Source organism: Cyclopterus lumpus, chromosome 15 (genome assembly GCF_009769545.1).
Source record: "Cyclopterus lumpus isolate fCycLum1 chromosome 15, fCycLum1.pri, whole genome shotgun sequence".
Classification (NCBI taxonomy): Eukaryota; Metazoa; Chordata; class Actinopteri; order Perciformes; family Cyclopteridae; genus Cyclopterus; species Cyclopterus lumpus.
The window spans coordinates 7,250,891-7,278,149 of record NC_046980.1 but is presented as its reverse complement, the minus strand read 5'-3'; the positions used below and the strand labels follow the sequence as shown (position 1 = coordinate 7,278,149).

The 27,259-nt window shown below is 43.4% G+C and overlaps 1 protein-coding gene across 6 annotated transcripts in view; it reads left to right on the top strand.

The window, feature by feature from the left end:
• Positions 1-303: 303 nt before the first annotated feature.
• Positions 304-27,259, top strand: part of LOC117743684 (RAC-gamma serine/threonine-protein kinase) — a 47,018-nt gene continuing 20,062 nt past the window's right edge. For 2 of the 6 annotated variants that reach the window (XM_034551418.1, XM_034551412.1), the window contains exons 1-2: positions 4,523-5,148; positions 25,372-25,497. In XM_034551418.1, the coding sequence (XP_034407309.1) occupies positions 5,103-5,148; positions 25,372-25,497 (172 nt within the window). In that variant the 5' untranslated portion in view covers positions 4,523-5,102. The other 4 variants (XM_034551416.1, XM_034551414.1, XM_034551417.1 and 1 more) reach the window with 4 other exon arrangements.

Sequence of the window (27,259 nt, the reverse complement as noted above, 5' to 3'; positions counted from 1 at the left end):
AGTATATTTATTTTCATATTTCTATAGCACCTTTACGTGTAACAGTATTTGTACAGTGTGGTATTGATACGTTTACTTAAGTACAAGATACAAGTACCACAAACATTTTCATGTGTAAAGTAACTAAAGCTGTCTACTAATTGTAACGAAGTCAAAAGGATCCCACAGCACCTCCCATACTGGGACCAGAACCAGCACACTAGGCCCTCTCTCCTACTGGCTCCCACAGATGAACAGCTTCAACACCGGCTGATTCTCGCGATGGTTGGCTTATTAGCCGGCGGAGACACACGGGATGTTGGAATGGGATGACGAGAGAGAGGAGACCCACACCGCGAGCTCAACCCGTTTACACCGAAAACGGGAGGACGAGGCGAGACGGTAGGATGTATGTGCGCGTGTGTGTGTGCGCGTGTGCGCCGGCGTGCGCCTGTGCATGAGAGAAAAGGGGGTTTGCCGTTTCTCCAAGTGACGTCACTAGTTTTCGTGAAAATCAAAACAACCCGCCGGCTGCCGTTAACGGAAGCTTCTCGGAAAAATCCGTACGATGAGTAACGTTCGCGTTAACTGCGTCGGTTGACCAGCCCGCACGTTGAAGGGTCGCGGTGACGTTACTCACTCAGAAGGGAGGGTGGACAAACAACAACATAAATAACCCGGGCGGTTAATGAACAGCAGGTGCGCAGGAACACCGCAGCACCTGCGGCTACAGGTAATACCGGTAGCTCCCGGTGAACACAACAGAGACTCCGCTAAAGCCAAGCTCGATAACGTGTGTTTATAACGTGATAATCACGCTGCCGCTTGGCGCTAGTGTTAAATGCTGAGGTGTTTCGGTCTTGGAAAAAGGTAACGTCAGCTTTTCGTTAACCTGGATTTGAATGACATTTTTTGTTGTTGTAATGTTTAATAACATCCGTGCCGTTTTCTGCCATGCTGCATGCAACACACGTCAGTTTGACGACCGTCTCGTGCGGTGACGTAGGTGATGCTGTTGCCCCTCACAACATTTAGACATCCATCCCAAGTGGGTTCACCAAAATGTCCCATCGCTGATGTTTGAGGCAACTATGTATTGTGTTGATTGTAGTTGAGAGAGGCAGCGGAGTGTGTGTGATTTAATATATATATATATATATATATATATATATATATATATATATATATATATATATATAATTATTATTATTATTTTTTTTTATGATAATGATGGTGGATCATAATGCTGATGCATCCATGCAGGACTCAGGAAAAAGCCTGGACCTATGATTAAGGCTGGTATGTCTTGAGTGTGACTGAAATGTGTCCATAACTGAGTATCTTAAACTGCTGGCGTCACATGTTTGGTCAGTTTTGTAATCTTGTGTACTTGGTCTTTGAGCAGATCATTCCTTAGCATCTTGAAAATGGAGGATACATGTCTGAGATACGCTTTCTCTTAAATGTTGCTGCAATTAACAATGATTTACATTATCACTTAATCTGTACATTATATTCTTAATTCATTTAATAGTCTATAAAATGTTAGGAAATTGTGTAAATTGCATGTTGACAGATTAAAATGTTTGGTTTTGTCCGGTCAACAGTCCGATACTCAAATTGCATTAATATTAATATTCAAATGCAGAAGATCAGCTCACATTTTAGAAGCTGGTACCATTATACTTGGTGGATTTGCTTAAAAAGTGCAAAATAGTTAAATAATAAATTAGTTAACAGATTGCTTTACTTAATGGAAGCAGCATGTCAGCAGGAGCAACTTCTACCCTCCATCAGTGTATCCACAGGTCACATTTAGCAACTGTGTGGTCACAGCCCACAGGCCCACAGCCCAATACACAACCCCTGCAATTACGTGCATAAAACGGAAGAACATAGACTTGAATCATAAGTGTGTAAAGTGCTTGTGCAACACTAGCTTTTTACGCAGCGCATGTGGTTGGCGATATTGATTAAAATAGAAGTGATTGTGTCTGTCCGACATGCATTAGATGGACAAAACGCATCCTTTGAACACTTGAAGTTCTGCCAAAAACTTTCATCTTTCATTTTAGGAAGAAGATAGTTTGCTCACTGCTGCAGATGTCAACCGGGGTTTGTATGAGGCCACAGTTTATGGTGAGGTGTGCTGGCCTGACCCATTTTATACAGTGTGTTCAGCCACATTTGAAATGACACCATAGGTTCAGGGTTTGAGTTATTCTATACCACCTAGATTGGTATTTTAATTGGTTTACTCAAGAGTTTTTGGGCAAAGAGGAAATTAATCACAACATTTAGCACCCTCGCCTTGGAGAATGCTTGAACCTTGTTGAGGTCTCGAGCATGCAAACGTCCTGTGTTGTGTTTTAAGATGAGGAAAAGACTGTGTAGTTTCAACCATTACTCAAAGTTTTGCTCTTTTTGTTGTTGTTGCACTGTGTAGCAGTGTAACAATAGCTTGGAAATGTAAACGGCAAAGTTCTGGTCATGCTCAATATGTGTCAGACGTGTGTTTTTTTGATTGTTTTAGTTTTTCCCACTGTCATGCTTTTGCAGCCTGGCAGCACCTCGACCCACTGATGATGGGGAGCCGACTGTCTGGTCCCTGCCCTCTGCTTCTGACTCTATTTCCTGTTTCCTTTCTCACTAACTCCGTCTCCGCTGTCTTCTTTCCTTGTTGTTGCCTCTGCAATGAAATATCATGAAATAAATGTCGTCTGGCAGGTGCTTCCCTTGGCATGGTTGGTTCATCATGGCAGTGCACATCTCCATAGCAACAGCTGCCCTGGTGACGAGGGGTTGCCACTGTCTGGACATTTTGTTCCTCTCTTTTCCTCATGTTTCCTTTTCGTCTCTCAACATGTTGTCCAGATTAAGGTTAAAGACAACTGCAGCTTCATTGAATTACACTGCAGATTTAAAGCTTAATCCAGAGCAGAACAGTACACTACCTATAAAAAGGATTCCATCCCATTGAATGTAATTACTCTGGCTGGGTATCATTGGGAATTTTGTTCCAATTCTGTGCTAATAAGTTTCAGAATGGAGCAGCAATACTTTACCAATATTTTAACCATAGTTTGACGTGGTTTCTATAACGCATTTTCTTTTTATTGAACAACTTAAACAATATGAACTCCTGAACCAAGCAGCAGTATAACAAGAATTCTAAAAAAGGGTCTAATTATGTTGTATATAAATTAGAAACTGAATAAGCAATATAAAGATGGCATCTTGTGAACATATTCTTTTGGTAAGGGTGCAACTAACAGTGATTTTCAGTATAAATATTTCTGTGAAAAACGACAATCAATATTGCCCATAGCCCAAGATGTCCCCTTGCGCTTTGCCCAATGAATATTTCCAATCATGTAAAACTAAAAAGAAACTGGAAATCATTATTTTAAGGTTATGTTTATATTATTAACGACTTGAATAAATGATCAAAACAGTCTAATCTTACATTTAATCTCACAATCAGTCATTGGAGTCCGGGTTAAAAAGCAAGCAGCACAGTAATAACACCGTTGGTGGTCTGTGTCCCATTTGGATTTGGTGTCAACTCAACCAGAGACTTCAACTTCACTAAAATCTAATTGTTTTTGGTGAGAATCTGTTGGCAATTCACACCAAACCTTGTCTTAGAGCTGGGATGGGGGAAATCCATCTGTTCTACCTCCTGATTAGCACTGAGAAATCAAGCATATGAAAGGGAGAAAAACATTTATTTTTTCAGGACATCGATATATTGTAAAATAGTAAGTGAAAGCATTGTAGCAGCCCTTGTGACCAAGAACATTTTGTACCAGTCTGCATTTGCCCGTTTGGTTTCAGATTCTTCTCTATACTGCTGCCTCAACATAAAACAGGCTCTGTGTCACCTCCCGGGGTTATGACGCTGCAGTCCCTCCGAGTGTCTGCAGCAGTGCAAACACCAGCGGATCTGAATACTGATTTCCAGCGAGCTGGCTACGACGGCTAGCCGAGCCGTCGTAGTGCCGATTTCCATTCAAGCGGAGCAGCGTAGTGTTGTTGCGCGTTGTGCAATACAGTGTAGTAGGGTGCATTTGAGGTGAACACGGCAGCTATGCAGGGAGAGAGAGAGAGAGAGAGAGAGAGAGAGAGAGAGGGGGGAGGGAGACGACAGAGAGGTGCAGAGATTTGGGCAGAGAGAAAGAGAGTGTGAGAGCATCCCTAACTGCCGTTGTTGCTATTTATAGCCAAGCCCTACTCCACAGTCCTGAGATGCTCTCCCACCTCCCACATATAGACAAACCAGCCTCCCACACAAAATAATTTGACATGCGGAAATACAGCAAGCACAGAAAGGTAAACTGGGTTTTGCACACAGCACGACCTGCTCATATAATATCTATGAATGGACGAGAAGCAGAACTCAGGGGCATTTGTTTGGCAATCAAGGTCAGCTATTGCCTCATCAAGAGCTCTGCAATTATTCATCCTGTTTATCAGAGAGAGTTTGAGCGATGGAAAGAGGAACACGGGTGTATGATTGGGTGGGGGGAGAGCGGAAGTGAGCATTTGTCCTCACAATAACTAGTTGTTCGTCCTGTCAGATTGTATGAAAGGGCTTTGGAAGGGATGAGGGGAGAAAGGGAGTAGTAACGGAGGGGAAGAATAAATCCATGCCTCCTTTTTTATCTTCATCTTTTTTTTTTCTTCTCCTTTCACTTCCTTCCAGGCTGAGTCACTGCTGGTGAGGAGGAAGGTCTGGAGAGGGAACGAGAGAGGAGAAGGAGGAGGAGGAGGTGGAGGAGGAGGGGGAGAAGAAGAAGAAGAAGAAGAAGAAGAAGAAGAACAGGAGAAGAAGACAGCGAGATAAGCCACAACAGGAAACGAAACGACACGTACACACACCCCGCGTGTTTGTGTGTGTGTGTCTGAGAGGGAGACTGCGCGAACGAGAGGTTGAACGGGAAAAGAAGGGAGGGAGAGTGACGCGGAGGCTGGGAGAGCCGGCCCCCCCAACCCATCCTCCTCCTCCTCCTCCTCTCCTCCTCTCCCTCTCTTTCTCTCTTCTCCTCCTCTCCTCCCCTCCTCCCTCTCTCTCTCTCTGTGGAGCAGGCGTGTAGCGGCATCAGACTCGGCGTGAAGGAACCATGAGCGATGTCACCATCGTTAGAGAGGGATGGCTCCAGAAACGGGGTAAGTACATCCAGTACCTCTCTTCCTCTACTCCCCTGCTCTCTCCTCTCCTCTTCTACTCTGTCTCTTGTCTAGACTGAGGGCCTGGCCATGCCTGTCCACATGTGCCGGTGGGTGGATGGGAGTGTTTGCGATTGAGTGTGTGTGATTTTCTCGTATGCGAGTATATACTTGCGTGTGTTTTCCCCCACAGGGATGTGTCTCTTTATTATAAGCTTGGCTGGCTGTTTATTTTCTAAGCCTCTATGTGCTTCATGCAGGTTGTGTCTAGAAAAGAGTGTGAGCATGGGTTTGTGCATATAATTGTCTGCACAAGTGTGTGCGTGTGTGTGTGTGTGTGTGTGCGTGCATGTAGTTAATAACATCTACCGGCCCCGTAGTTAGACTGCTGAAGCAGAGTGTTCTGTCAGGCCAGCGTGTCTACGAGTCTGTGAAACCGGTTAGTTCTCTCTCTCTCTGAGTTCATATCGAACAGGGTTATGTTTTAAGTCATATGACTTTGGGGTTGAAGAGGGCACTGATGACACTTCCTGTTTACAACCAAATTAATGGGAAATTGTGAAAGGGGGAAAAAAACAAACATTGTCATAGTTGAAGAGCGTGAAGCAAAGATCGTACTTCCCTGTCCTCAGACATCATGACTTATGGTTGCTGCAACAGGTGTAGCGGGGTCGAACCGAACCACTGGACAGCCATTAAGGGGCATACGGTAGCTCTTTGATGACTGAAAGGCACTGTTGGACTTTTGTGTTTTCCTTTTTACACATGGAGTTGTGTGTCTTCTGGTTCTGATACCTGTGGGCACAACTGTATGTGAATGCGTGTTGTAGTAAAAGTGCCTCAGGGATAGAACAAGGGGAGTTTCCAGACTTTTAGGCCAATGAGCATCATCCCCATGACTATGTGACGGCGTCTAGGAATGTGTAACACAAACTGTTGAACAGGAAATTACATGATACATTACAGACAGCAGGCTTCTGGGTAATGTAGGCTATCACCGTGGCACAACAGGACAACATGTTGGACAACAGAGTGCCCCTTACTTCGTGGAGTGGCTGCTCCCTCTCACTATGTCACAGACTTCCATAACTACAGAACACACACTGTTTTGCTGAAGTAGAGGGGAGGATCTTTGCCTACTGTATATGTGCCAACATGCCATTGTGATCCTCAGACAGTCGTCTGTGCATATTAAGAGGAACCCATCGCCCCCAGTCACGACGCAGCGCTACCAGTGTGTGAGTGTGTGTGAGAGAGGTAGAGATAGAGGTTGAAGGGAAGGAGGGGGGGGCGGTTTGTGTCAGGAATATGAATGTTTGTCTGCATCATATGCTAAATCTCTCTCTGTGTGTGTGCGTGTGTGTGTGTGTGCGTGTGTGTGTGTGTGTGTGTGTGTGTGTGGAGGAGCAAGGTCGGGGTGCTGACTCACTGTCCAGGTCGTGATACAGCAAAAAAAACGGAGCAGCAAAAAGGGGGGGGGCGGGGTGTCATGGTCCAATGTAGTCTTGACACTGGTGGTGGCAGCGGCAAAGAGATAAAGAAAGTTGCTGAAGATCTGGATGATTGGCTGTGGAGTGGGACCTCTGATGAAGTCAATGGACACTGGATACGATGAATGCTGGAGGTGAATGGGGTGGAGGAGGGCGTCCGGTTTTACTTCAATGACAACTGGCAGCAGAGAGGAGAATTTTAAGTTTGACAGCAACACTATGATCGGCTCAGGGATTGGGATGCAATCCGGTTGGTTTGTGTCAGAGTGAATGGCCATAGTCAGCTGATGGACAAGAAGCTGGAGAGTGAGCGATGGAGAGATTTGTGAATGAACGAGAGCGTAAAAAGAGTCTGAACCTCCGCCAAGCTTCATGAGTGGAAGATTAGCAAGAAAGACTGGTGATAGAGATCAGAAGGAATGTGGGAAAATAGTGTAACAGAACTATGAAAGAGCTTTTTAGAGGCTTGAAAAAACTTGTATTTCATAAGAAACAAAATTCTGACTTCTTGTATTGTTTGCCAATAAACCACTGTGCTAAGATGAGTAGTTATGTATCTGACTTTTTTCCATGTTACTAATGGGTTATGTCAGAGTTATAAATAATCTCCATTCTTTTTTTCAGTATGTTGGTTAAAGGTTTTGTTTTTGGTAATCTCATAGCTGATCATTTTGAGAGGATATGTTTTCTTCCTGCAGTTTTGATCTACAACGGCTGTTAAGGATATGCTTCCAATGTGGTAATTAGTTTTTAAAATTATCTTATGTTCCCTGTTTTACAATTTAAGTAAATAATAGGTGGAAGTTTATTTTCCCATAATTTGCCCCAGAATGGGTAATCGATAATGATGATGGTTGGTTTTGAATGTTTCTAAATGTCTATTTTATAGTCTTTTAACCTTTTTTTTTTTTACTGTCTATTTTCTGATTAATGGATCCGGTAATACAGTGAAATGATTGATTTTGAAGGAGAGGGTTTACACCTTTCATCAAAGCACAAAGTATTGGCGGTGACTTCTTGCTCATGCACCCTCATGGGGATTCTCGCCCCCCCTGCATCTTTTATGAAGGAGCTGTGTGCAGCTGTGAGTGTGTAGCTTTTGTTAGACATGCCACTAACCATGAGCATAATTGGTCAAACATTAAGTGCGCTTGATTATGGCAAAAATCCTACTTACTCGTTGACTTTGGAGACATCATGTAGCCAACGTTCTACAGTGAAATGCATCAATAGACAAAGGTTCACCGCTGTAAAGGAAAGGGGTGCGCTGGATTTCTAGCGCAAGACAAAATGTCCATCCGTGTCCATTATCTTGTTTTCATAATCATTGGAGCCTAAATTGTAATTGAAATTCGAGTAATTTCACAGCTCTACCAATGCAACACACTGTGGATTCACTGATTAACTTCACTTCAGTGGTATGCAATGATTTCAGTAAGCATGTCCACCACAAAGGCTTCAGGAGCATGTAAGACTGTCGATGGGAAACGTTCCCTCACAATCAATCCGTTAAACCTAAAATAGAGTGTTTTGAAAGATCGATAAGAGATGCAAAGAAAATCTTCACAGATGATAAAACCAAATAAGCGTAAAAGTGTGATTTTAAAATAAAGCAGTAAGATAATAATTCAAAGATTGATCATCAGCACAAGCCAGTCATCATCTTGCAACACAGAGACCAACCTCAGGAACATCTTTTCAGACTCCAGTACACCGTGTCCTCAGATGACCAAGCCTTTCAGTACTCGCATGCTCACTACTGTGGCGAAGATTTCCTTCCTCTTTTCATTAAATCCCAGTGGGGAGTGCATTCGGCTGCATCTTTTTCTTTATCTTTGGAAAATAATTAACAGTAGATGGGGAACATGTACCAGAATCTGTCACCGATATAAGAGCAGAACAGACTTGGAAACACGTTGTTCCATTTTTAGTCATCAAGATTTAATGATTTAAAAAAGATACTTTGAATGACACATGCTAGAAAATCTGATGGATAGTGAGCTTCCGCCAGGGTGAGCCTTGGACGGACATTGTCTTATGTAAAACGTTGTGTTTGGGGGGAGAAGCAGAAGTTGCCCTCAGAGGTTTACAGAGCTGTTGTCTTGCACATTTCAAGAATCATAATCTGAAGTGAACTCCACTTATTTCCGCCCAGGCTGGGTGTTTACCTCCTGTGAGTCCATGTGAGGCCACAGAGGTCACAGCCAGCCACTGTAGTCGAGGATACTGTTACCTCCACCAGCATCAACCCACACAGCCGTCAGCACAACAGATGGCCAGCAGAGAGGAACGAAGGAGAAACACTGAGGCAGAGAGACGGGGGAGAACACCGTCATATTCTTTTACATCCCTGTCCTCCAGAAGTGTTTCTCTGCAAACCCACCAATTAGATGAGATGCAGCTGTGTCAAAGTGGAGCACGTCTTGTTGCTGACTCAGTTTTAAAATAATCCAAGATCAATGATTCTTTTGTCTCCCAGGAGGGTGTAAGTCATCGCAGAGAAGATCAATTTAAGAGGAGGTTGCACTCTTCCTTTTAACAATTTAGAATTGTAAAAATATGACCAACCCTCCGTGGTTTAGTCAGAAGGCTTTGATTATGGATTGACGTTATATTCTCATAATCATTGAGATAGTAAGTGTTTTTTCTTGAATTCTTACATCATCATTTTAATTAATAGTTTGCAGTTTTACATGATTCTCAGTGTACATATTACACTTACTGTTTGGCCCTTTACAGATATTAAAGGTTTAAGACATGCTGGACTTCTAAAGCCCTCTTCACACTGTATTATAATCAAATGTGAATATGCCATGCCCACACTCTGTAACATACTAGAAATACAGCTACATATAGCCAAGAATATTTTGTCAAACTCACTTATCTAATACTCTATGACCCATCATCTCAGGAGCTGAGAGAGTTCTCCTTTTTTCTTCTTCTTCTTCCTCTGGCAGGAGGATGCAGAGGAAGTTGTTGTTATTGATTTCTGTGAGCATTTTGGGAAAAGATGTAGGGGGCTCAGAGGGCTGTGGTTACATTCATATCGACATGATTTTGTAGTGGACATGAAGCGGTATTAAATTACAATGCTGCGTACCCACCCACTGACATGTCCTGAGGTCTGATCTGTGCTCTCTGATATCTTAACATTGTTTGTTTGCAAATCACATCCATAATATGTAGAATTCTGATCACAGCGTGGGCTCTTTCACAAGGGCGACCGGTAGGACGTGAGTCCATTGTAAACCCAATGTCTGTGTGTCCAAACCTGTCCCTTTTTTTTAATGCACATGGGCATGATTGTATGATGGACATCGAGATGAAATGTAAAGCAACATCTAAATGTCCTCTTTTACCCTCCATCTCTACATCTCGTACAACGTACAGTATGGGCTGTACTGTGTACGCTAGAGTGCTGTGGGGTTCATTGGGTGCAGTGCAGTGAGGCAGCCATCTTGGCTCAGTGAGTTCAGTGAGTTCAATGTTGCTGGAGGCTGGCTGGCTGGTTGGATCAGGTGGCAGTGCCAGAGCCCTGATATCAATCACCAGCCGCTGATGCTGCCGCCGCCACTGTCTGCTGTGTCGCCCTTCTTCTCTCCTCTCCTCCTCCTCTGTCCTGCCTCTGCTCCAGAGCCTGTCAACACAACTCACCCCTTCTTATTGCGATTCGCACTCTCGTTCCCTTCTCCGTCTATCTCTGTGTCGCCTTCCATCTTCCTGTACTTCTCTCTTTCTATCCCCTCTGTTTCTCAAACTCGCATGTGGTATAGCAGGGCAGTAGCAGACGGGCAGACAGTACAGGCTTTGTTATGAATGGCATCCTCTTGCACATCCGGAGGAAGTGTACGCTCCAGTGTGGCTTTACAAACTGTCCCCATTGTCCTAAGAATGACTCACTCTACACTGCAGAGAATGGCAGGCAGACAGACAGACAGCACTGTGCAAACAGACAGACCAGTCTGCAGAGTCCACAGACAAACAGCAGAGGAAAGACCGGCAGTGAGACGGATAGTTTGTGACAGATACAGCCAGAACAGAGGCAGACGGCTTGCCAACGTGCAGGTACAGACACAGAATAAAAGACAGATGGGAAACATACACAGATAGGCAGCAGAGAATATGCCTCCTTTTTTTTTTGTATTTCATAGGAATATGATATTTTTCTTCTGCAAAATTGTTGAGTACAAAGTAAGATAATAAACCTTGAATTTAAATTTAGCTCCAAATTAAAGCTGCACCAGGCACAAATTGTATATATGTATATATATCTACACATCTGTCTTATCTATTAATCTTATCTTACATGTCACGCATGACACATTTAGGTTGCAACCAAAAAGAACGTTTTCTTCTGGTGTTCTTTATGGTTACTGCCAGCATATCTGGTCCATGCACAGGAGGATGTGATAAATAGAGCACATCACATGTTATTATCGATTCCTTTTTCTTGCTCATTTGACAACCAATCGGAGAAAGGATGTGAAGAAATGTAAATGTGCATTATGACTATTTTGGCATAACGTTGACTTTACAGTACCTTGCATAATGTCCAGTTCTACATCGCCATTACAGTCGCTGCTTGCTGTTTTAAATGTTGTATGTTTTAACTTTCCTTAAGCTCTCCTTACACTGACAGATACATTTTGCGAAGTTGTAAAACTCTGCAAAGTCAAAATAAAATCAGTGGTAAGTGATACAGTAGCAAGCATCCCTGAAGAGGCCATACAAACGGAGGGATGGCTTAATGGAAGAGTGAGTGAATGAACTCACAGAGAGGGAGGCAGTCTTTGGTAAATTAATGAATGGATCAATGAATGGAGTGCTGATCACTGCAGAGGGAAAACTTGGATAGAGGAAGAGAGACGTTGAGTAATGGGATTAGTTTGTATCTCAGGAACATCAAAGTGCTGACCTGAAACATTTGATCACAGTAGAAATTGTATACACGCACATGTATCCACACAGACACTTTTCTTAATTTGTCCTCATTGTTCCAGTTATTTTATTATATCCACAATTCAAAATGTCAGTTTTTAAAATATTTTCCTTCATACAAACATACTTGCATGCTTTATATCACACCTGTTTATTTGATTTATGATACTAATTGTTACCAGAAGCAGGGTCTGGACCATATTTATTGGATTAATATGGATCTTCAATGATCATCAGTTAGTAATGGTGGCAAATGTGATCAGGGATCTCTAAAAGTTACATTTGTTGCCTTTTTTTCTGTCGTGCTGATCCGATCTGACTCTGGTTCTTTGATACGATCCAAACCCTGAGTTGTATGATCTCTCACTATAAATCACCGTTTAAACTAAAGTTTATTAAACCGTGTAGTCAAATGTTACAAGGAGGTTGTTTATGTGGATCGCGGGTTTCTTGCCTCCTTGATTTCCTTATCAACTGGTTTCTTTCCATCACGATTCCACAGGCCACTATTGGGTGTTTTTCTATGGCGATCAGTTAGCTGCAGCAGCTCTGAAATCAGATTCTATGTTTAAGTGTACTAACACCGAGATTAGACCAAAGGGGCAGCGTGTGGAATGTAACATCTTGAGGTATTGTGGGCTGGTTGGAGTAGGCTTTGGGCTGATTAGAGGAGGCAGGTAAAAGTGGGGGTTGGTTTGGCTGATTTAGGCCAACAGATTAGAGCCTCGTGGCTGACAGCTAGTGTAAGTGTTTGCTGGCAGGAGAAGGACCCCAGAGTGTGACCATTTGGTCTCATATTTCCACTTAGTTTATTATTTTGGCTATCCAAGTCTATACGATATTGATCCGTAACTCGTCCGATATAGACAATATGATGTTATAACGGTGCTGTACTAAAACTGTTTCATGTCTTACAAAAGAGTAGTGTGTATTTCTAGGAAATGCTATTGAGGACCTGTAGAGCTCGGTTCCAAACTGCTGTTTCTCCCATATCGGGTACAATAGATCATCGAATATACACTCATTACTTATTAAAGATAATGAAACCACACAGTCTGATGGTATGGTGGTCATCAGTTATCAGCCTTTTGCTTACCAAAGTTGACAGAATGATCGCCATTCCTGTTGTAGCTCACAATTGAAGTGATAATGACCCCATATAACATTTACTATATATAGAGGTATGTCAGTGCCGAAGTTGTTCAGTTCTGCTCGGGTATATTCTGTGCTGCTCCTTTCCCCTGTGGGGTTTTCTGTGATTCTAATTGAATGATTTTTTTTTTTTTTAAATTACACAGAGTGAGTGAGGGTAACGTGTTTTTTGTTGTTGTAATCTTTCTTTTCTTTTTTGGCACAGGAAAAAGTGGTTTCAAACAAGGGCAATAACACCAGCCACAATGGTGGACAGTGGTCTGCATGGTTGCCAAGGGAAACTGGACAGCCATTGTTGCTCTGAAACATCAGTTACATCCTTGATGTATTTTCTCCTATTCACTCTGCTACTGTGGCACAAAGCTCTGTGTTGCTTTATTTGCAAAACAGAGCATCTGTTCAAGAGAGCAACCTCTCTTACAGAAGCTTATGGGCAGACCATGAAGGCAGCAGCTGTTTGAGGCTACTGCGGGCACTTTATTTATTTTATTTAGGGTTTCTGAATTGATTATCCAGTCTGATGGTTGTCAGATAAGACACAGGGAAGTAAGAGCCACTTACTCAAGTTTACAGTTGGCCCATTCAACTATTATCTACCTTAAGTGTAACTAAGGTGAGTCGAGATTTGGGGAATCCACCAACGCTGTTGGGTTGTTTGTGTTTGAAACAAATACTTTGTAATTTCAATGATAAATATCTTTTAACCGAATTCATTTTGTTTTCGCCATATCTCGAGTGGAATATTCTACATGTTTTAGGCAGCAGTGCCAAGAGTTGACGAGTGTAGTTAAGAACAGCAAAGCACTACAGATGGTCCTGCTCCGGCAGCCAGATGTGAAGCACAGATACAGTGGAAGGCTTCCTGTGACAGCCTGTTGAAACATCTGGTAATTTTGATTATCTAGGTAAATATATGGCCGTCTTTGGTGGGTGTGGTCTGAGTTTGTTCCTGTTTTGCCTGACTTAATAGTTGAGCTGCACACTGATGTCACAGTGGTCAGGATAAAGGGACAGTCGATCTATTTATATCTTCCCACCTGTAATCTGTCACTGACGGGATTAACTAAACCACTAGCTTCAGCCTGCTATGTCACACACACACACTGAAAATGTGAGTCATGAATTAACCAATGCATTCACAGAGATATACAGGTACAACAGTGTGTACGGTGCATTGAAGGCACAGGCGTGTTTTAAAATGTGATCATTAGTAGGATGTTCTAGGAAATGAAGGACAGATATGGGTCTGTTTTTAACCAACCAGGAAATGCGACACTGTATTCATGTGACACACTTTTTTGTTGTTCTTTCTATTTGTGTACAATATGTGCTTGCAGGCACGTCTCTTGAGTTTTATGCATCTTTCACAGAGTCTCATTTAGTTAGCCTGATTAAAAACGGAGAGGGGAAAAAGAGACCAAACATTGACAGAATATTTCATCCTCCCTCAGCCTCCACCGTCTCTGGTTGCCAATCTCCAGTCATTAATTAGCTGTCCATGACAAAATTCCCAGTTCCCAATCTGATACTAGTGTAGAGCAGCGGACGGCAGTGGTAATCATGTCAGCGAGACTTGGCTCAGTGTTCTGAGGGGGCTAAATCTCCCCCATATGGTCCACTGACTGGGGCCCGCACCTCACCAAGCTCTCATTAAACTAGTGCCTAATATACCAAGGTAAAGGGACACACACACACACACACACTCACTCACACCCCCCCCCCCCCCCACACACACACATACTCTAGTGCATACACTCAACTGTAAGAAACAAATCAAGACATCTGACAGGGGATTGGGCACAAAGGGACTGAAGGACAAGGAGGTGGTGTTTGTTTCTGTGCGTGTGCGTGTGCGTGTGTGTGTGTTTTTTGAGAGACTGATGCTATACAATTGTTGACTTGCCATCTGTCATCAAGAAAAGAGTTCTGTGTGTGTGTGTGTGTGTGTGTGTGTGTGTGTGTGTGTGTGTGTGTGTGTGTATCCAGAGGAAAGATGAGACGGGAAAGAAAGAAGGAAACAGTCAGTGAGGTGCAGATGTCTCACAGCACAGCGGCTGGAACATGAGGTTCAATAGCAGACTGCTGTATGAGAGGAGTTGGAGGAGGAGAACAGAGGAGAAAGGAGGCGAACATCTGCCATATTCAGATTTCGCTCCGTGGTTTGAGTGTTTCTACACAATATCTTGAGTTTGAATAGACCTGGGAAACCGACTGCTCATTATCTTGCAGGTTCAGAAAGCACCGATATTACTGTGGGTTTCACATATATTATTCAGCACATTTTTAGAAATTTAGAAAATATAACATTTTTGTTGCAGTGCCAAAAATGTGTTTTGTTGGTCCTTTTGTTAATACCCAGAAAACTGCCTTAAAACCGCAACATCTTAGGTGTTATAAGTTTTATAAAATTAACTTTGAGCTTTAGTTGTGATTTTTTTTTTGTTGAGAAAATGCAAGCAGATTTAAAGAATATTACAGAAGACAAGAACATTGTATTATTCAATTCAAGAACATAAGGATTATGTCACAAGGTATTTACATTTGTTTAATATAAATGTGTATTTTTGTGTCTTATACCAATACCAACAAAGTAAACACATGTTGTCATCTTTGTCTGTTTTGACTTGTCAGTGCCTGATGCCGGCCAGCTGAGGTGGACACGTTGTCAAAAACAGCCTCTTAGACAAACGGACGTTACAACAAGACCAACAAACACCAGCTCTCAGGAAAGGAGGGAGAAGTGTTTGTCTGAGATGAACTCACTTATAGAGTCACGTCGTAGCTCATTGTTATCACCTCTACAGTAGTTCATGACGTTTAACTGCCTAATCGCAAGCAAACGGCCACAAAAAGTCACATGGGCTTACAAGTTGCATTTCTGTTGCACATGACGATGATTGATGATTGCGAGGGAAACGGATGAGGCTGTGTTTTGCCCCGTCTCCATCACATTATTTTCTCTTAAACTGCGATTCATCCAGATATATCACCATGTTGTACCTCCTGTTTCCTCCCCAACAAACCTTAAGGCTGGAAACACCTCAACGTAAGAACAGATAGTGGTTTTACTCTGTAAAAGAGTAAATAACCCAGAGTTTCCCAGTATAAATGTACCCTGGTGGACAGACAGACAGACAGACAGACAGACAAGTCTTTGACAGACAGACAGACACGCAGACAGACACGCAGACTGACAGACAGACAGGTATCCGGGCAGGATGGAGGGAATAGCAGAGAGCAGCAGTTAGTGAGGTGGAGAGCACTTACTGTTGGCCCTTCAGTGCAACACATGAATGAAACCTTTAGAATGAGGCACGGCTGGGTTTGTGTGCGTGTGTGTGTGTGAGCAGGGGGTATATGGGGTCGGGAAAGGGGGTGGGGTGATGCACTTGACAGTAGTTGGGGGGGTGTAGTACTTGATTGTTTACTCTAGCCTGCTGCGCTGAGCTATTGTGCTCCAGTGTGTGTATTTGTGTTTACCGAGTACACTTTGTGTGTTTGAGCGCGTGCATTTGTATAAGTTTACAGAAAGACAGGGAGATGTACAGCACAATGCCTCTATGCTGCTTTAGGAAGGGAGGGGAGGCTTCACAAAAGACCAAAGGGGTCTTATGGTGTCCACACACACACACACACACACACACACACACACACACACACACACACACACATAACGCCAGCTGCCGCCCACAGCCCCGGCCCAGCATTTCTGAATTAATAATACAGAGCCAACCACTCTGGAATAATAGTGATGCACACACGCACACACACACACACACACACACACACACACACACACAGCTTTGCACCTGTTCACCACTGCTCAACTGGTCAGGGTTGGGCTGGTTAAGGTCCCCCGCACGCACACACACACACACACACACACACACACACACACACACACACACACACACGCACTCCTTGTTGCCTGTCTGATGTAGGCAACAGTTAGACAGCTGTGTGTGTCTCCTGACCCTCACCGTCGTGGTCTGATCGAGAACTATTATTGTTGACTGATTGGTGCATCTGTCTTACTCTATTCCTCTGATTGGTTAGTTTTACGTCCAATGAGGAAAAATAACAGTATAAGAATTAAATAAAGGTCAGAACCTTAAAGAGACTCGCACCTCTTGTGATTATGAATGCAGAATATGAATAAAAGGATTACTGAAAAAAAGATGTTAATGACTGATCAGGTTATTATTAAGATGTCGGTATGTGAACAAAACCATTCCTACAAACAAAAAATATGTCATTTAAAATAATTAGAATAGTTTATATTCAAACATTCAATTATTCTGCTTAAAAAGACACGTCCTTGATTAAAACCGATCACACTTTAACAGGTCCTACTAATGTGGATTTTAATGTTATTTCAAATAGGAGTTTATATATATATATATATAGAAAAGGATGTGCGGTGTTTTGAAAATAACGTCTATTTAATGTGAACTTCAATGATGTAAACTAAATGAAGACGACACACAATGCCATCCAAACAAAGGGAACAGAGAAACGCAATATACCAGCAATCAGTGCAATTTGATTAGCCTGCTCATTGCCTGTGTGTGCCTTTCCTAATCACATTGGATCCACTGCATTCTGAACACCAGCAGCATGGCATCCCTGATTGGGTGTTTTGGATGCGAGGGCTTTTTGTATCGGTTAGCGAGGATTGTATTCGTACCTTCTTGACACACTAGGACACATCCAAAGAGATCCGTCTTTGTGTTTTCAATGGCGTGTTACGCTCTGGTAGTTGTGCGTGTCTTTTTTTTTTTTTTATGTGTGCGTGGGGGGTTGGATGGATGTAGCGGGAATAAACCTTCTAACTGAGCTGCCTTTAATATTACTTTGGGGTTTGATGATCTAGGCATACACCTGCGTTTGCCCCGTCTGGTTGATAATGTTATCCATGAATCCTACTGCATGGCCACACTGTGTGCTCTTGAACTGTAGCATATGACGTCAATGAGTACATCTGCTGAAACTCGTTCTTTTCTCACCTTCTCTGCATTTGTTTTACATGTTCCATTTCATAGGCGTCTAGCTTCAGCGTCTTGTGGTTGCAGCTGTCACAGCTCTGCTCTCAGACTGTGGCAAACCGAATATGAATTAAGACCCACTGTGCTGGAGGTCATTCTGGGCCCAGGTGTGTCTCATGCCACTAATGGTGCCGCTTCACAGGACGGGCCTCGGCAAACAGAAGAGCACAGAGCAGGAAACCAGCAAGCAGGGCAGAGGGGTCATCACAAAATCTGTTGAGTTTGTTGAACTTTGACATTCAGCGCTTTCTAAATTTCAACCGCCTCCTTGGTGTCTATTCTTTCTTTTTTTTTGGAGTACAAAGGGAAAGGTGTTCTCATTCTCATATACTGTATTTCTGCAAAACTAATGTAAATGTAAGAGCAGCCATAAATACATACATTTACATTTTGATCTTACTTCCCAGATTGAGTTTACCTCTGGCCATCTTTGTCTCTTAGGCATAATAGGTAATGTTGTAAGGGGACCTACCAGCTGATCCAAGATCAGCACATATGTTCTACTCATCACTATGTGTGTCCACCAACAGTACTTCCTGCTGGTTTTATTTATTCCCCAACAATAGTTACATCAGGAGAGACAAGTTAGACCAAGAAAAGATCATGGTTTATATGTGATGAGAACGTCTTTGGCGCTTGGACTCTACAGAGAGATTTGTAATTGAGGGGCTCAGCAACAAGATAAATCCCCCCCCCCCCCCGTGGAGTTCAGACACTGGTGGTGGTGGTGGTGGCTGATGAGGCCGATGGACTGATGAGTTGATGAAGATGATGGATCTACAAAGATTGTCCGGCGATGGGGAGGTGGAGGGGTGCGTAACAGCAGCATGAATGTCCTGAAGGTAGAGAGGCAGTCCTATTTAAAAAGAGACTGCGGCAAGAGGATAGGCTAACGATGTAAGGAGACCTGCTGATCTAAACGGCTGATATCATGATTGACAGCCCCGAACCATGACATCAAGGACAATTATGAGTGAGCATGAGTAAATTGGCAGATGTATGAGAAATAAACTACAAGCCTCGGCACACGAGTACAGTCTTCCTGACTGAATTTACCGGTGTCATGACACATTATGCAGTCAAAGCCTTTCTCTCATTTTACTTAGTCATGTCACAGAAACCGCCCACTCACTGGAGTAAAGTATGTTTTAATGTTCTGGAAAATAAAAACGAGGCCCAAATAATAATGTATTTGTCTTATTAATGCACAGCATGTAAAGAGACAGACAAAGTAGCGACAGTAATGAATTAAGACGGTAAGCATGGAGTTGCCGTGGGTAAGTGACCTTCACCCACCCACTGTGTGTACGTGTGTGTGCGTGTGTGTCTATGTATGTGTGTGTGGGGGTAGAGAAGTTTGTGTCATGCACAGGTGGTGTTGAGCAGCAGCCCTCCAGCTAAGATGCTAACACCGCACTAATCCTAGGGTGCTTTAGGAAGCAACAGACCCTCCCCACCCCCTTCAACAACGCACATGAACAAACACTGTATACCACATACATTAGGCTGACTGTAATACACACTTACACTAACTGATCCATACACACATGGCCCCCATTGTACACGCACACACACGCACACGCACACATACACACACATCAGTGCTCTGGATTAGGATGAGAGGCGTCTTGGCTGCGGTGTGTCCGTAAATCGCTCTCCAGCTCTGTGTCAGCAGAGCGGTGGCCACCATGCTCCAGGGAGCCACCACCATCTACTGGACAGTAGTGGTACTACAGGAGAGGAGTGGAGCTAAAACGACCCTAGGAATAAACAGGAGAAAAAAAAGGAGGATAAGAAAGGACATTTTAAAGAGAGGGAGTTTAGTGTTAATTTAGTAATTTATAGTTACCTAATTTTTTTTCACCACACTCGGTGTTAAGTATTTGCAAAACTGTGAACCTGCAATATGTTGCCAGTGTGTGTATCAGTGTTTGTATGCGTGTGTGCCTCTTCCTTTACCAGCTGGGGGAGCAGAGGGGCACCAGGGCAGCGTGCGAGCGTGTGTGTGTGTGTGTGTGTGTGTGAGTGTGAGAGAATGTGCATCCAGCACAGCCTACCAGGAGGCGCTAGCTGTGTGCAGCTGGCTGTGCAAAATCTCCTAGTGGCCCCCAAGGGATGGCCACACTCCCATGGGTTTCCACTCAATCTGGCCGCCCTGTGGCTGCACTGCCCTGTCCCGACTCTCTGTCACTGTCATAGCATTAACCACATACACCGAGGGCCTCCTCTCTCTCTCTCTCTCTCTCTCTCTCTCTCGTTTAGACTGTTGCTGTCTCTCGCTCAGCCCTCCTCTTTGGCCTCATCCTTTTACTTTAGCATCTTCTTCCTCTTCAGGCTGCTGTAGCGTCCATGTCGTCTCTAACAACAGACTGAGCCACATGCTTGTACAATTACCCTACCACTAAACCTTTAAACCCAGCTGCAGCTCCAGTTTCAGCCCCAGTTTCAAACTGAATACTATTCTTTGATTCTTCTGTCTCATTCTGTGGCAAAAATGCCTTCTGAGCTTTTACAGGTAGCACACAGCACCACTTGTATTCATATCACGTTTTGAGTGATGGCTGTATTTAAAGCACACCCTCAAACACTCTAACACCAGTCCAGCTCTGATGTGCTAAGGAGACTAATGCACTGTAAGTGGATTGGCTTTAAAGAGCCTGGATTCGCCTTAAGATGTCTGAGCAGACGGAAGTTAGAACTACATGAGTCGAGGTCACGCACAAAATAGACTGATAAGATTCTGCGTTATTATTCTATATTCATTCATCTCACTTGACATTGTTTTTGGAGCAGTACGAGTAATTGCAAGTGTAATGGACAGCTCTGAAACTTGCTTGCTTTTGGCGCTCATCCCTAGTTTCATAACTCCCCATGAGTGTGCTCTCTGCTCCGAAACATTGCCTCCCCCTTTCCCTCACTTCCTTTACCCATTAGTTACTTGCCTGATGTTTAGCTAACCTCTCTTCCTCCATCCTCCCTGTGTGTTATTGCTTTTTACTCCAGTGTCAGCCACGAAGGCTCACATACACAAACGCATGAAACCCCTCCCCACGCTGATGTGTCTGGAAGAGTTTTGACCTTTTGTCTTTAAGAAGATTAGCTTAGGCAGCCGGCCAATCATTTCAGTGCAAAAACACCCATCAGTTTGTCTGCATACTGCTGTTGTTCGACGGTGAAACTGAGCCGTTGTGATTGGCTTCGCGTTGAATTTGATACATTACTTCAGTTGAATTTCACAGTACATATGACAAAGTTGATATACTGTTGAAACATGATGGTCTAGAAAAGGTCTGACTAGAGTGAAGAATGCCTATCAAGTTCACAGATGTCAAGGTGACCTCTTCACAGCTTTTATCTGACTAACAGTCCCAAATCGAAAGATTTTTAATTTACAAGGATGTAAAAAAGAGAAAAGCAGTACATTGCTGTATTTAAGAAGTGACCACCAGCTAACCAACCTGGGAAAAAAAAGCCACCCTCTAGGCGAGCTTTCTTATCTTCTCCTTTGATCAGTCATCTTACAACCAGCCGTCTCCTCGGTCACTGGATGAGTAAACCTGTATTCTGTCCTAGTACAGCCAAACACTCTGTTTTACTGCTCTGAACAGTGTGTGTGTGTGTGTGTGTGTGTGTGTGTGTGTGTGTGTGTGTGTGTGTGTGTGTGTGCACATTCCTCTCCCTGTTGGTGAGCTGCTGTGTATGTGCTGGAACGTGGCAGAACCTCCCCTCCATCCAGCTCCCCCTACCTCTACACAGCACCATCCGCCACCCCCTCCAGCTCCCAGAGCGCCAGTCGCACAGCCCCGTCTCTGCGCCATCTGCATATGAGCTCCAGCCTTGGCCAAAGCTTTACATTAAATCCCTGTTTGGGTTGATTAACAAATGGCTGGTGAGCTCACATAGTTATGGCGTTATTTATTTATTTGTCATCAAGATTTTTTCGTCTGTTTTCGCTCTCCGCTAAAGACAAAGCAGGAGAGCAGAGGTGTGCTGGTGTCCTGGAGGAGTTGGTGCGAGACAGAGAGGCTGGAAAGTTTGTCTCATTTCGGTTCTTCTGGCTGACGTTCAGCATCACCATTTGTACCCGTTTCCTATTTCCCTGCATTGCTCTCTCATTCGCTCCCTTTCCCCCCTCTGTCCTGAAATGAATAGTTAATCAGTGCGCTAATTGAGTGACAGTTAGTCTGTGCGTTGTTGTAATTGTCCAATCAGAAAGCTTGGAACGGGCATTGTCACAGCTGATTCATCTCTGCCTCTTTCTGCTAAATCCACAAGCTGCAACTGGAAAATGTGCCAGCGAGATTCATTTCTCCTAGAAATTCCAAAATAACTTTTTAAGTTTGTAGCTCATACCAGAAAAGCAGAAGACAAAAGGTTCAGGAGTAGAGACTTGGGGAGAGTTAGCCACCTCTACTCATTCTGTTTGTGTCCCTTCAGTCAAACACTTGACTAAAGCAAAAATACAGGCATTGCTTGTATCTAATTGTGTAATTGTTTTGACTTTGTGGCATCTTTGTCAATGCTATTTAATACTTTTGTTACAGTAGAAGCTACAGTTAGAGTTTAGGAAAAGTATGCATCCAATTAAGATGTCAAGTTAGATGGAAGAGAATACTTCCCTTTACAAGAGAAGATCCTCTGTTCCTTTTAGATCACCCACGTTGTATTACTGATAACTCCGACGTTCTAAAAAGAAACAGCAGATTCCTGTTGTCTTAAGCACTGTAGAGTGTATTTTTTACTAATTGGCCTTCAGGGACAAGTAAAAGTTTGCGTAGAAAAACTAAAAGAAACGGAAATAAGGAGTCCGAGAGAGATGGTGTGGGAAGGAGACCGGCTGTTCTGTTTTCTCCAGCAGTCCAAACTAGAGACATGTGGCTCCCCAGACAAGCTGTCCAGAGTGGGAGAGCTCGCTGGACTCATTACAGGCAGGGCCAAGATGGGATAGCTTGACAGAACACCATTGGATCATTTGGAGGATTGGAACAGTCGGAACAGAATTGTGTTGGTTTGTGTGTGTGTGTGCGTGCGAGTGGCTGTGTTTGTTTGGAACGGCATGCGTGGACAACTGTCCATCTCCTCTCTCCGTCTGTGCCACCCCTGGCTGCCCCCTCCCCCGCCCCCCAGTGGACGTGTACACACTCGCACAAAACACACACACACACACACACACACACACAAACACACACACACACACACACACACACACACACACACACACACACGCTGTCTAGGCCCGGCCAGAAGGATTGCTTAAATGTTTTCAGTTGTACTGGACAGCTGAGCGATGAAGTGGCCAGCCACGGGCTTCCATTGGTTGGACACTTCATCAGGAAACTGACTCAGAGAAATGACTGGACTTGGACCAGCAAGCCAGTCATCACTGCCAGTTTATAATAGTTTTTTTTTTAAATCAGTTTAACTTTCTCCTAATTTTTTTTGTGTGTCAGTAAGCACATCACTTTTTCCTGTCCCCCTGTGAAGGTAACCGTCTCTTTTGCAGGTGGTACTTTTTTTTCCCATCATTAGTTTTGATCAGTTAAATGTTCAATCTGACGTGAGAACAATAATATAAACACCTGTATAATACTTTAAGGTGGAATCAAGTTCACCACAAGCTACAACCTCAGATACATCCAATAAGTTGAACCAAGACCTTTCTTACAGACTGTAACTGTACATTGCTCAGCTTTTATTGCAGGGCTTTATTGTACAGCTTTTGAGACTTTCTAAAGAACAGATCATATTTCCAATCGACTTAAAAGAACATTACGGTTCTGTTCAGCTCACTTAAATTAATTTACACTTCCAAAATATTATTGATTTTTCTGGTTGAATTTAAGCTCAATCATCCTCTCGCCAGGGATGCAAATACCCATAATGCACATCAAAATGCAACTCCTGCTCCCTAGTTTTATATCTGTTATTAGTTTGGTCAGAATTTCTGATGTTATTATTATTATACATGATATTCTCTTTCTACTCACTTACAGCCTCCTTCCTTCCATCCCTTTATTTTTTGCTTTGCTTGGTTTGATAATCTTTGTTATTAGGCCTCCCTCTATCCATGTTCCCATTCAGTTCCTCTCACAGCACTCTGGCTATCAGGAGCAGGTGATCGAAGAAGATACTTTGTGAGGAGACGGGAATGGGAGAGAGAATGTAGAGACTGAGAGAGGAGAGAGGTGTGATTGGTAATCCTGATGACGCGCTGGCACACAACAGCATTTTCTTATTCTTCTCAGCCGCTATTCCCCCCCCCCCCCCACACACACACACACACACAGATTCGCAAATCTCACACACACGCACACCTCCACCACCAGCAGCAGCCAGAGGTACCGACAGGCCCGCAGTCGCATGGTCCCTTTGACGGAGCAGGTGGTTTTCTGCGACGTGTTAACGAGCACGGCCTGCTGTCATTTCCGCTTTATATGGATGTCACAAATAGAACACACACACACACATGCACACACGTAGCCTAAAGAAGGTGATCAGAGCTGTGTGTGTGTGTGTGTATCTGGGAATCGCTGGTTGATTGAAAGGAGTCGAGAGGTAGAGAACATTGGTGTCCTTCTGTGGTTTTTATTTCTGTTGTTGATGAAATGAGAAAGTGAGATGTTTACACAGCTTCATCTGAGCTGTGTGTCTCAGTATTACCTCAGCCGCGCACTCGGCATGTGTGTGTGCAGCCTCATCCCCGTACATGTGCTCATTGTACACGCATCCAACTATGTGTGATCCACACACGTGTGCACTTTATTCCACGTGGTGTGGAGATGTTTGACACTCGTGTAATCCTGCAGTGGGTCATCTCACGAAGCCGCGTTGCCACCTTAGTGCCAGTCTGTGCCAGCCAGTTGGGTAATACTCCACCAGCTGCTCAACAGATGTTATTTGTTGCTGCGATGTTAGTAAGAAGAGTCATTCTCTATGTGTAATCTTATCTCATCTCATGTCATCTTGTCTCATCCCTCGTCCCTTCTTCACCCCCCCCCCCCCCCCCCCCTCCCCTCCCCTCCCCTTGCTGGCGACTAGTGGTGTGTGTGTGTGTGTGTGTGTGTGTGTGTGTGTGTGAGAGAGAGACTGTGAATGTTGTTATTGTGAGTTTATACGTGTGTTTGTGTGTATGTGTGTGTCCATTTGGTAGAGGGGTCATCACCTCGACACCTGCCCATGTATCAGCCAGATGATGTTCCTGGCATGGATAGTTTGCTTGTTGTGCTGGTAAACATGTTTTTGCCATTTTTTACATGATAATCCGATCTGAATCTGGCAAGCACTGTGAGAGACATAGAGATTGTGTGTGTGTGTGTGTGTGTGTGTGTGTGTGTGAAATCCTTTGGACAGATGAGAGTTGGGTGGACAGGCTCTTATCTCTCAAGGGAATCAAATCTGTATTTAAAATCATCATCATTATTGCTATTAATACTTTCCATATACCATCAGGATCGTCATAATCCTCATTACTCCTGAGTGCACAATTGCCTTCAGCAGCATCATCCCTGTTGCCCTCATAATCTGAGTTCATGTGGGTCTGATTAAACACTTTTGAATATAAATGTTCCTTTCTCTCTTTATATCCATCTTTTCTTTAGGTGAATACATAAAGAACTGGCGGCCGCGTTACTTTCTGTTGAAGACAGACGGCTCCTTCATCGGCTACAAAGAGAAACCTCAGGATGCAGACCTGCCCTACCCCCTAAATAACTTCTCTGTAGCAAGTACGTTGCCCACCCCACACACACACACACACACACACACACACCTGATGTGATGAACCTCTGTAGGGAACATTACAGTTCACTTCTTTTGGTGTTAGGGAATCAGTGTCTCGCTCTAGGACACTTCCACAGGGACATGAACCAATGTCTGTTGAAGGACATAATAGCATATGTCCTCTGATTGATTATATTTTGTAGATTTCTTAAATGCCAATGCACCTCTGCCATGTACATGTCCATGAGATGTTGCTGAAACGGTCTTGTGGTTTCATCACACAGAACTACGGTGAAATGGTACAACAGTTATTGAGTCACTTTCACTTATGGTGTGACAAAACAACGTGCACGGCATCAGTCTTCACAGTGTTGGTATGCCTTACAGAATTCACTGAGGGCTCTAATTAACCATTTATCAGTATATCATCTGTCTGCACCTGGTTAACAAGCCCCACAGCGTCTTTGACATATGTAATTAACCAGCTAATGAGTTAACAAGATTAATTTTAATGTCTCTCAGTCTCATTATCTCCACCATCCACTCTCATTGTTCATACAATACATGCAGATTGGCAGTAAAACTTTGTGTCTGCTTTCCAGGCGTTCATCTTTGGAATAAAAAAAGGTGGTCAATCTAACAACCGTGTCCCGTAATCTGACAGAGGACAGCACTGACCTGCTACTAATTTATAGTCCTCATTAGATGTTTGCTTTTAGAATAAAGGCTGACATTACTTTTACACACATTTGCAATTTGACATTTAAGGCTGGTCAAGCTTTGCTATTGGCTATTTAGAACTATGTTTTATGTTTGAAGGAGATCTGGTTTCGTTTTATATTCCCTTCAGACTCTGCTGCTGTTCTGTATCAAACAAGCCATTATTACACAAAGGGGATTTGATTAAGCTTAGTTAAAAACTCCTTATGCAGTAATACTTTAACTGTTGGTATTGGTTAAACATGTCAGATGATAACTTTCTTCAACAAATGTGCTAGATAAAACCTACAGTATATTATACAGCATATGTCTCTTGATAAGTAAAAGGATGGATGTACGCTGTGTCGTGGTTTACTCCATAACATACATGAACATAATCTGATGGGGGGCTAAACAGGTGTTTCACCTCCTCACACATATTTTTTACATATATTCATAGTTACCATTGTAATACTCCATAGTTACCATTGTAATACTGCAGAGTACCCTTCGACTTGGACATACTCATCATTGATTATTTTGATGAAACTGAATATGTTTAGTCAATGAAGTCTTGTCCAGTATTTTAGTTAAATGGCTTCGAAGGAGTGCTCTGTGAAAATATCTGCAGGACAGTGCAGTTAGGATCGGTGATGGAGGGGACAACAGGGGAGGCAAGTGAGAGTACAGGAGAATACTGCAGGTGCAAGACGAGGGCGAAAACAGAAAAGAAAATGATGACGAATGGTAGAATACAAGTTGATACCTCAGAGAAAATGATAACGAATGGTACATCAAAGGAACGGAGGAGGAAACAGAAAGATAGGAGTCCGGAAGGGAGGACAGGTGTGGGGAATGAGCGATGGGAGTTTATCCGATGGGGCAGGGGAAACAAATTTGGAGACATGGGGTGGGGAAAGGAAGAGGAGAGAGGACAGGGGACATAGATGGAAGGATGATTATGGGGCAGAGCAACGGATGGGAGATGGAGAGAGGGATGGAGGGATTGGAGAGTGAGGCATTTTTGGATGAAATATGGGGGAGAGAAAGGTGGGAGAGAAGGAGGAG